A 10,705-nucleotide genomic window follows, 5' to 3' on the forward strand; every position below is an offset into this window, starting at 1 on the left:
AGTTAAGTTCTTAACCTGGGGTACCACTATATTTTGTTATGTGCAAAGGGCTTTAGATACCTATTAAGTCCATAAATTACCATATAGCATATATTCAACACAAAAACAGCGACAATTTGTTGTTGACAAAGGACAGCTGGACATATAAAGGGCCTCATTGCCTTCAGTAGCTTAGGGCCTCATCAAACTTAAATCCAGCCCTGAGACAGGAGATCTGATGACGGGCTTCCAGTTTCTTTGCAGGCTCAGTTGAAGGTGCAGCAAGATCTGTGCTCCATTTAGGCAAGTTTTTAATGTTTGATCGTGTTTTTAGTATTCTGTTAGGAGCCGGCATGAGTGGCTGGGGAAACCCAGCCAGATGGGTGGGTTTGACAGTCGTTTCACAGACTATTGATCTGTACACCACTACTTTATTCTTCCGCTGCCACCAATTTTGTGGGGGAAATCCCAGGGCTCCCCAGTGAAGTACTGAGTCATAGTCAGGTAGAGTTAACAACGAAGATTAAAGTTTATTTCAAACACAAACAAGTTTTAAAATATATTTGAAACACTGTCACTCTATTCCCTCAGTCTTGTCCCTGTCTCTAACTGACTCCTCTATCTCCCCTCCCAAAAGAACCAAACCAACTAACTGTCAAAACCTCTGGGCTGAGCCTTAAAATCAGGTAGGCTCCGCCTCCAGGATTTCTTATTGGTCAGCCTATTAACTCTTTCTCTCCCCCAATATAAATGTAACCCCAAAGAATGGGCAAACGCCACAGCGGGGTATAAATAAATTATTATTATTATTATTACTATTATTTCTGAGCCCCACATCCCACAGCTTCACCCCACTGCCAACAGAGAGAGAGGTTTTTGTCTAGACTTATCCTTGCCTGTGTCTGGTTTTTTTTTCCTTGTAGGCATTTTTTAGGAAAAGCTCTAGATACATGTTTTTAATTGATGTGCTTTTCGTGATGGGTTTTAAAAACTTTTTTGCACTGTTATTCCATGTTATCTTAGCAAAGAAATTGATTAGCCTCTATTAGGTGGTGCACTCCAGGAAACCAGAATGGCTGTTAGGTTTCACATTTGTTATGAATTTTTTGTTGTTGCTGTTGTTATGTCCTGGTTTCCCTTTTTTCCTGATTTATTATGTTTTATTGTTGTCCCTCTTTATTGTGAAGTCTCTATGAAACGTGTTTCTCCTCTCATAACAAACTGACAATATTTCTTTTTAATAAAAATTGCTATGAAATACTCCAGCATACACTCTTCCAACACAGAATAGTTGTCTTGAAAGACAAGAACTATTCAAGAGTGACCAGGCAGATAGATGCTGCTGAAAAGCTCACAGGGTATGATGGCAACAGTTATCCTCTGATATATAGCCTCTGATATATGGACATTTGATTTTTAGTTGTAGCACTACTGGTAGATCTATCCTCCATGAATAAGTCCATAAAGACTTATAAAAGCTATATAGACCAGTATCCATCACAAAACCTTGGAGCGATGAGTTCTACAATAATACACTGCATAAACACGCTACTGCCAATACATTCTGTTGGATGATCCTCTTGTATTCTAGTAATGAGCTTTATTCCTCTTTACTTTCTCAACAGTGGTCATGATTTTAGAAACCTCTAGCAAGTTCCCCCCATAGTGATTTTCTAAATTACAAAAGCACAGTCTTAAATCTTCCACCTGTGAATTTCCCTCTGCAGTTAGTTTTAGTTGCCATTTTCTACAGGTTGCCCAGCTCTGTAGTAGGAATGGCGAACCTTTGGCTCTCTAGGTGTTGGGACTCCATCAGTCCCAGCAAGAATGAATGTGATATAGTGGTAGTTCCGCATCCCTGCTCTACAGGTTGCCCAGGAGGATAAGGCTATCAGTGGCTACTAGCCTCAATGGCTATGCTCTTATATTCTTGATATTACTTTTTAGGTAGAAGGAAAACAACCAGACTTTATGCCAAAACGCAGGACTGTATATTTGATACAGTACTTGTTTTATCCCAACCCCACCCTGATTCCTGCAACTGAATTTCCTGGCAGAGGCTCTTGAGAGCTGACACTTTCAGTAAGTTTTCCATTATGATCCAAAGCTTGCTTTTTTCCACACATACTTACACTGAATTTCTTAGCTAGGCTGTTGCCAAATGCCATATGGAGAGAGTAATTTATTCCCCATTCTTCACAAGACACTTAGGGATTTTTCCCACCCTAAATAATTTTATTTTGCCTATAGACCTGTCCACCCCATCTCAATATACGTTTATGAGCATTAAATATCACTAAATAAAATAGGGGACTCAACTGTTTACGATCTCTCTAAACTCTGCTTTCCCAGATTTCCAAATTCTCTTCTTTAAAAACAAGCATGCAGCCCCATATTTCTCTTCTTCCGTGTTGCTATTTATAACCTGCAGATGAATAACTTGTGCAGTGCAGTGGTACCTCGGGTTACATACGCTTCAGTTTACATACGCTTCAGGTTACAGATTCCGCTAACCCAGAAATAGTGCTTCAGGTTAAGAACTTTGCTTCAGGATGAGAACAGAAATTGTGCTCCGGTGGCGCAGCAGCAGCAGGAGGCCCCATTAGCTAAAGTGGTGCTTCAGGTTAAGAACAGTTTCAGGTTAAGTACGGACCTCCGGAACGAATTAAGTACTTAACCCAAGGTACCACTGTAAATGTTTTTTTAAAAGATAGGGTACTCTTCAACTGTGGGCTTGCTATCGAAATGCTATGGAACTGTTCTGCAGGATAATATTTTGGAATGAGGAACATAAGCACACTGGTTAATCCAAACCTTATCAGACTTGCAAATATACACAAAGGTAAGCAGTCATCCATGCAGAAATAAAAGGGTTCATGTTGTATATGGAAAGAAAAATGAGGAAATGAGATGATCCTGTGTTTCCCAGAAGGTAAAAAAATCACCTATGCAAAACCGATTTACCAGTATGTCTCAAGGTATCCAAATGAAGGGGGAAAAAGAAATAATTTTAATGGCAAAGCAAGGAACACACACATCTTTGTATTCATTTCATTTGGTTTAATTCCGACAAATCATTTAAACCATATAAACATATATCAACTAGCTCCACAGCCTGTTTCATGCATTGCACAAAGCAGGCATTGCTTATGAAAGGTTCATGGCACCAACCAAAGGTTTCATCCCTTAAGGTGTCACAACACTGATGCCCTTCAGAAACATAAAAGGTATGATGCCTGCTTGACCTTAGAAATAACCTCCTCCAACTGATGGCCTCCTGATGTTTTGGACTGTAACTTCCAGCAACTCCAGCCCCAGCATGACTGTACAGGATGGAAGTTGTATTCAAAACATCCAGAGGGCACTAGGTTGGGAAAGGCTGCTTGAAGTTATTGAAGCAGTTGATATATTAGATAGTTCCAAGAGACTGCTCCCATCTGCTTCTCCCCAAATACAAGTATTTTTCAGCAGGAATTTAAAAGAATGTTTGTTCATACTTTAAAGACAGCACACGGCCCAGCGTTTCAGTAACAACTCAATGCTTTGCTATATTTCATGCATTATCTGATCCCATTCAGGTGAGGCTATTTTGCTGAAATGGCCCAGCAGTTGATGAGAGAGAAAGAAAACTGTTTTGCTCAGAACACTTGATGGACGGCATCTGGTTCCTGAGAAAGTGAGGCAGAAACTCAGCTTCTGAATAGCCCTAGACCTCTGGACACAGCTTGCCTGCTTCTTCATCGCAAGGACAGAGTCTCCAAGATATAGAGAAGATAGATGGAAGCTGCACCGCTCTCTTCCAAGTGAATAAAAGTGATGATTCAAATCAAATCCAGCTGCCTCTTATATTTCCATTTTCCGATCAGAGATATGAACTGCTTGGGAGGGTTCTTTGTTGCACCATGGCTACTCAGTCCAGGGTCCCGTTGGCAAGCGGAGTATCAAGACATTTCAATAAATGCCATAGGTAGGTTCATCACTGTCCCTGTATCTGTCCAGGTACCTCAGAGGCTGGAGGTGTGGAAACAACTTCTGCGGTGGATGATATTTAGGGGGACGCACAAAATCAAACACAGGCTCCTTCATGTCTGCAAGGGGCAGATTGGAAGTTAGCACATCCTAACATCTACAAATTCCACAAGCACCAACCTGAAGCATCCTCGCTCAAAGACACCGATGATCTGCAATGGAAAACGGTGACTTTTGGCCCACTAACATCACATGATTTCCTTGTGCTCTGGCCCTAATGATTTCTAGCTTTTCTGCTGCGGAAACCTGTACAAGAATGCAGTTGCCCTTCCTGCTAAATTGAAATCCAGCCCACCACATAGCTCCAATCCAGCTGTCCAAATACTGACGCTTTGCTGGCTTCAAACTGTTATGGGTCTGCAAGCTCCCCTGTCCCAGGCAGCTTTAAATGAAGTACTCTAGGTACTTCCCAACATGCTATTTCAATACTTGCTGTATGAACTGGGCTTTGTGGTAAGCAGCTTCCAAAACCTCATTGCTCCACAAGGATCCTGAAGTCCCTATCCAAATAATCACCTCTCCAAGCAGTTCAGAACAAGTCCCTCCTTTCTCTGGCTGGGAACTTGGGACTCAGCGGGTGGAAGAAAAAGTTTCCCAATTCTGTATACTTTTATCAAGTTCTATTGCACTCTTCCCCAGTTTTCTCAAGTTTTAAATTTAGCATGCATTCAGAAATTTTGGTCTTGCATAATTACTGGACATGTACTCCAGTCACAATTTTTTATTACTAAAAAAATTATTATTATTAATTTTATTTTTTAGTACTAAATTATATTACTTACCAAGAAGGTGGTGAAAGACCCGTGTAACCGAATCATCCCACTGGCATTGGAAAAATGCCAGTCCTGCAGGTGTCATGTCACTCTGATGCTTCTTGTAGAAGTCAAACGTCTTGAACGTTCTCATCTGGAGACTGTGGCTGAAAAGATGAGAGGACAGAGATCCAATGGAACCCTTCTGCTGTTATTTCTAGCTACCTTCACTACCCTGTTCAAGCCGCCACCAGTTTCCTTCAGTAGAGTAAAATAGACACATAGAAGGGTAAATAATATTCTCTATCCATCAGGTAGCAATTGCTCCACCAAAGAAACCACTGAAATGGTAAGTCTGAAGGGCTTAGGGGGGTTTTCATTCCCCACACCGCCAGCCTCGAAAAAGGCCTATTTTTTTAGATTCCTTGGGTGAGAAAGCAGTTCAGAACTAGTTTAAACTTCTAATATAAATGTAGGAGATATTCCCTGGAAGGAGGGAGTTGCATCAAATTCACCCATGGCTACACCGTTTCTTGTTAGAGGGAAGGGGATGTTGGCTAGCTGTGTTTTTTGTTCCTTCCATTATCTCTAGCAATTAGTTTTCCATGCTCCTTTTCTTTCCAGAAAAATAAGTGGAAATTAGCTGCAGTCACAAAATTAAAAGACGCCTGCTTCTTGGGAGAAAAATTATTTGTGTGATGTTTATTTGGATGGCAAGCAATGGTTTGGAAGGCAGACTATCACACAGAAGTAACAAACTCATGCAAGAGCAATTGCTACTCTTGACTTCATGCCCAATTGTTTACAATAGGTGAGGTTTCAGTGGGTACTACTTAATAGGTGGGTTTCAACTCTTAAAATCTTTTCCTGGACACATCTTTTTTACTTAAGTGTCCCCATCCCCACCCTTTTCGACTTGAGCTGTGCCTTACTTTCTGGCTGTACTATTATTTGACCTAATTTTTAAGTTTCACAATTCTTAGTTCACAATTCTACCTTCAGAAATAAGCCTGTGGCTTCTTTCGCAAAAGAAGCTGAAAGTTGGAAGCACCCAATGATTCCACCATAGTTGTGCAAAATGGGAAGAGTTACCATGGCACAGGCCGCTCATCTTCAGTGAAATCAATGGGATGGAGCTGCTTAAAGAGAAGGAAGACAAAGCGATGGTATCCAGTTCCTCTAGCAGGGAATGCAGGGAAGTAATGGCAAATCTCCTTGCCCATCTCCATTTTGTTTCCTGGAATGTTTGTCCTGTTGAGTTAAAATATGATTGTCAAGAGTGAGTTTGTCTGTATGGTATATGGAGTTCAAATGGCCATTACACATCTGAAGAGGTAAAAACTTGCCCTCGTTCTAAATCGAATTCCCTAAGGCTACCACAGTACAAGCAAAAGGGGTGGAAAGTGGCTCAATATATAAAAGCAAGGCTCCAGCTCAGTGGTCCTCAAACCATGCTCCATGGAAGCCTGGGGCATCTTGATGAGAAAAAACAGTAATGTTGAATGTTGGCTGGCCTCCTGCTATCAACCTACTCATACAGTGTACTGCCATAGTCCGAAGAGTATACCAACGTGTGCTTTCAGTTTGCAGAAGGGCTGCACAGTCTCATTAGGGCTCTACAAGAAGAGTTTCTGCATCCTAGGACATGTCACAGAAACCTCCACAACCCATGGTAGGTGTGCAGGAACTTCACAGTAGAAAAGTCATTGTGAGAAGAAGGATTTTTGAAGGTAGAGAATCTGGCATGCTATGGACCTCTGCATTCATGCATCTGTCAGTTTCTGCATGGACTAGGAAAGTCTGCATGAAAGCAGTAGTGGAATATTGGGATTCAGCTCCAAATGTAACGTTGGTAACTGATGCCAGTGCAAAGATGGATTAGTAGCCAATACTCACACCAGCCAGTGGAGATACTCTGAATCGGCATCACGCAGGTGCCCATCTGTGTGTATAACATAAACATAATCTCAATTAAATTATCATTATTCATGTACAGTTATGTAATGCTTCTTTGTTGTGCTCTTTCTGGCTGCACAAATGATTCTTTTCCTTTGTCCTAGCTTGGCCAAGCTTTAAAAGCTCCAGATCACTCAGCACCTTTAATTTTTTACCATACCACTGGCAACTCCTTCATAATCTTTTGCAACCAGGATTTCTGCTGTTACTGCAGAACCTGCACATTAACTAGTAGCCTCTCAGAAAAATAAAATCTGGGCCATTCCTAGGGCGAGGAAACCTTTACTCACCTAGGTTGGTGAGCAGCAGAGTCCATAAGGATCCTTCATCCGCTTCAAATGAGACACTGGGAGGGTTAAAAGCCTAAACAGAAAAATACAGCAATGATTACAAAATAGCCAAGACTTTTGCCTATGCTCCCAAATATGATTACAGTGGTACCTCGCAAGACGAATGCCTCGCAAGACGAAAAACGCGCAAGACGAAAGGGTTTTTCGTTTTTTGCGTTGCTTTGCAAGACAATTTTCCCTATGGGCTTGCTTCGCAAGACGAAAACGTCTTGCGAGTTTGCTTCCTTTTTCTTAAAGCCGTTAATACCCAGCGAATCCGCGCTCCGCAAGACGAAAAAATCGCAAGACGGCACAACTCACGGAACGAATTAATTTCGTCTTGCGAGGCACCACTGTAGTTTAAATTTCACCCCATCTTTTGTTTGCCAGCTTCTATCAGTCCAGCCAGATCTAGACAATTCACACTAGTTACAATTATTATCTTTGCAGAAAGATCATAAAAACGGGCATGCTTTAATATCAAACTAATAACTGACAAAAGCGGAGAACAAGAGACTTTTGAAAAAAATATTTAAAAATAGCCTGAAGATCAGGATTTGCTACTGGCATACAGGATTTGCTACACAGATACTACACACTGAAGCAACTTCAGGGGTCTCACCAAAAAGGGATATAGGAAAACATCCTCTTTTCCAGAAGGAAGAGGGGAAAATGGCATATAATATATAGCTTTTTAAATAATCAAGAATGAATAAGGTAAAATTACATTCAATAGAGCCAGACAGAAGAGGACCAAAATCACAAAGAATGCTAATTATCACTATGAGTCATGAAAATTCTGAAGTCAAAAAAATGACTTGGTGTAAACCGACTCCCAGATTAGCTGCCTACATTAAGCGGGAAATTAAGTCTGATGAACACTGTACTTATAAATAAACATGACAACAATTAGACTAATGAAGCTGTTGGTATATGCCATTGAGTGGGTGGGGGAGAGCAAAGCAGTTGGCAAAGTACTCAAGAGAATCTGTTTTCTCAAAATGTTTACTAGATGAGTTGTGGTTAAAAAAAAAAGAACAGGATATTCTTCCCCTCAAAGCTTATACACTTGGTACAATACCTCTGTGGGTGTCACCATATTCCCATGATAAACTGGCATAACGTATTCACCATCCTGATTGTATTCCACCCTTAAAGGAACTTGGGGAACAAAGAAGGCATCGTCAAACAAGTCCCGGTACAGTCCATAGTGTTCTGCCACTCGCTGCCTGTGGGATGGGCCAAAGGTTCTCTCCCATTCAGCTCTGACATCATCAAGTGGAATCAACACTGCAAACAGAAACACAGCACTGTGAAATACTGAGTGGATAAGCTTTAGTGAAGAGAAAGGGAATAAATGAGGCGGAAGCTGTGACCGACATACATTTCCGGAGGTGGGATGCTCTTTCCAATTCCACTCGATTCTGTTTCATTATAGCTTTTCTCTCCTTAAGTGTTTTTTTCCATGGTGGTGGAGAATAAGGTAGCCCAATGTCGATCTTTGCCTCTTCATCTATAGTTTTTAGAAAAATAGCAAAAACATAAAGTAAGTTTCATGATATACTTTCTGCCTCTAGTTTCGCTAGAGGGACAATCTATAAATGCCTGGGAAATTGGGTGGCTGATGCCTTGCCTTATGGTGTTGCTTAATACTCGCAAAGCTTAAAAGTTACCTGATATCCCAAGGTAAGTAGAAAGTGTCCCCATTAGGACTTGGCACTTATTGAGCACCTCCAATCTGCAGCAGGACCCCAGTACACCCACATATGTGCATGTATAACTCTTTAAAATGAATGAAAAAAACCGTTACTCAGGCTCACTACAAGGCTGTGAGTTTCCAGTTCTGTTGCTTTCCTTAGTGAACCGTATGGGCAGTTCTGTTTCTCTTTAAAGTTTAACAACAAAAGGTGAACAGTCAGTTTTTATTTCCTTTTGTTAAATTTCTCCTGTGCTCCCGCTCAGTTGAATACAGTGGTACCTCGGGTTACAGAGGCTTCAGGTTACAGACTCCGCTAACCCAGAAATAGTACCTTGGGTTAAAAACTTTGCTTCAGGATGAGAACAGAAATCGTGCGGCAGCGGCACGGTGGCAGCGGGAGGCCCCATTAGCTAAAATGGTGGTTCAGGTTAAGAACAGTTTCAAGTTAAGAACGGACCTCCAGAACGAGTTAAGTTCTTAACCCGAGGTACCACTGCATAGGCATGTAATTTGCTCTTAATTCTATGCTCGTTTACTCAGGGACGAGGTCATAATACTTTTACTCCCACTCTTCAGTCAAAAAAGCTCCCAGAGCAGTTCACAAGATCAGTAGTAAGACAGTCTCTGCTCTCACACTCATCTAAAATGAGGGAGAGGAAGGAGGCAAACAACAGGGTCAGGCACTGGTTTTTAAAAGTCACCATTCTTACAGTGACCACATGGGACTGAAGCTGTTCAGATAGTCAAATGGAATGGCTGCTGCAAGGTGACAGTCTATCAGCTGAGACAAAATAAAGCCCTGCTTTACTTTTCTTCCTGTACTTGGCATTCAGGCACTTGCCCCCCAAAAGCACACATAGGATTGAACTTTCCACGTGAAGATAAACTATTCATACGAAAAGGAGAGGAGCAGAAGAAACTGGACTGAACTTTTCTGTCCCCCCTAATGGTGTACCTTGCTTTGGAGTGACATATTTCCTGTAGGTTTTCCACCACTGAGGTTTCTTTTGTGCTTTCTCTGCTTCCTTGAAGTAGCGAGTGAAGACACGGTACTTTTCTAGCACCTCCAATTTACTAACATCGATATCTTCATTAGGCATTGGCCCAAGAGGTACTCCCACTTTCCAGAGAACAGCTAAAATAAATTAGCAAAAAAGGGTAGAGAAGGTTTGGTCTACATTTTATTTGAGCCTGTCCCATTCAAACGAAAGCAGAAGTAATGGGTGTGGGGAGAAAAGAGACACTAGTAAACACTGCAGACACAAAAGTGATGGCAATACGCAGATGTGTTTTATACTTAAAACATTTACAAAAACTTGTGTCCAATTGCATTTCCACCTTTCTGTTCCAACAGCAGATGGGGCGGAAACGAATGAATCAGACTTTGGGGCAATAAATTATGTTTAAAGCTTCACTACTGAATGTGCAAAATGAGAGTGGCATACCACTTTTTGTGTTTCTTCATATATTTTCAAAGATGCAAAGAAGACTAAACTTATTTCTTGCCAAGTCAGAAAATGTGCTGCTTCCTCATAACATGAATATATTCCACAGCTATCCATCCTCTGAGCTCATATAGGTTTGCATGGGAGTTGACTATTATATTGGCCATTCAGGGCACGACACAACCATCAGATACAAAACTTAGACGTCCAATAACATTTCCCCTCGGATTCCTAAATTATCAGGGCTAGAGAGAACTTAAGCGTCTCGAGTCCATCAGTAGCGGAGGACAAGTTACCCTAAAAAAAAACAGGCTAACGGCTTCCTGCCCCTGCTCCTCCGCCCCTCCCTCCATCATCATCCTCCACTGTGGAAAGGAGACAGCCATCACTCACCAGAAGTACTAAAAGGTCTAGCATTCCGTAGTCCATGCAGCGCAGCGCTCAGAATGGACGCCGCCATTTTGCGGGCCACGGCGTCGCTCTCCTGGAAAGCCCTCGCGGCGACGCGCAATCTGG

The 10,705-nt window shown here is 41.7% G+C and overlaps 1 protein-coding gene across 1 annotated transcript; it reads right to left on the bottom strand.

The window, feature by feature from the left end:
* Positions 1-3,018: 3,018 nt before the first annotated feature.
* Positions 3,019-10,705, bottom strand: MRPL38 (mitochondrial ribosomal protein L38). The gene is made up of 9 exons (XM_083725705.1): positions 10,583-10,705; positions 9,700-9,879; positions 8,430-8,558; positions 8,127-8,335; positions 7,007-7,079; positions 6,657-6,702; positions 5,853-6,011; positions 4,791-4,927; positions 3,019-4,067 (listed from the first exon to the last, which is right to left on the bottom strand). The coding sequence occupies exons 1-9, from the start codon at positions 10,647-10,649 to the stop codon at positions 3,931-3,933; spliced, it is 1,137 nt and encodes a 378-aa protein (XP_083581831.1). The 5' UTR covers positions 10,650-10,705; the 3' UTR covers positions 3,019-3,930.

This window comes from Podarcis gaigeae (genome assembly GCF_964106915.1).
Source record: "Podarcis gaigeae genome assembly, chromosome: 2".
NCBI lineage: Eukaryota > Metazoa > Chordata > Lepidosauria > Squamata > Lacertidae > Podarcis > Podarcis gaigeae.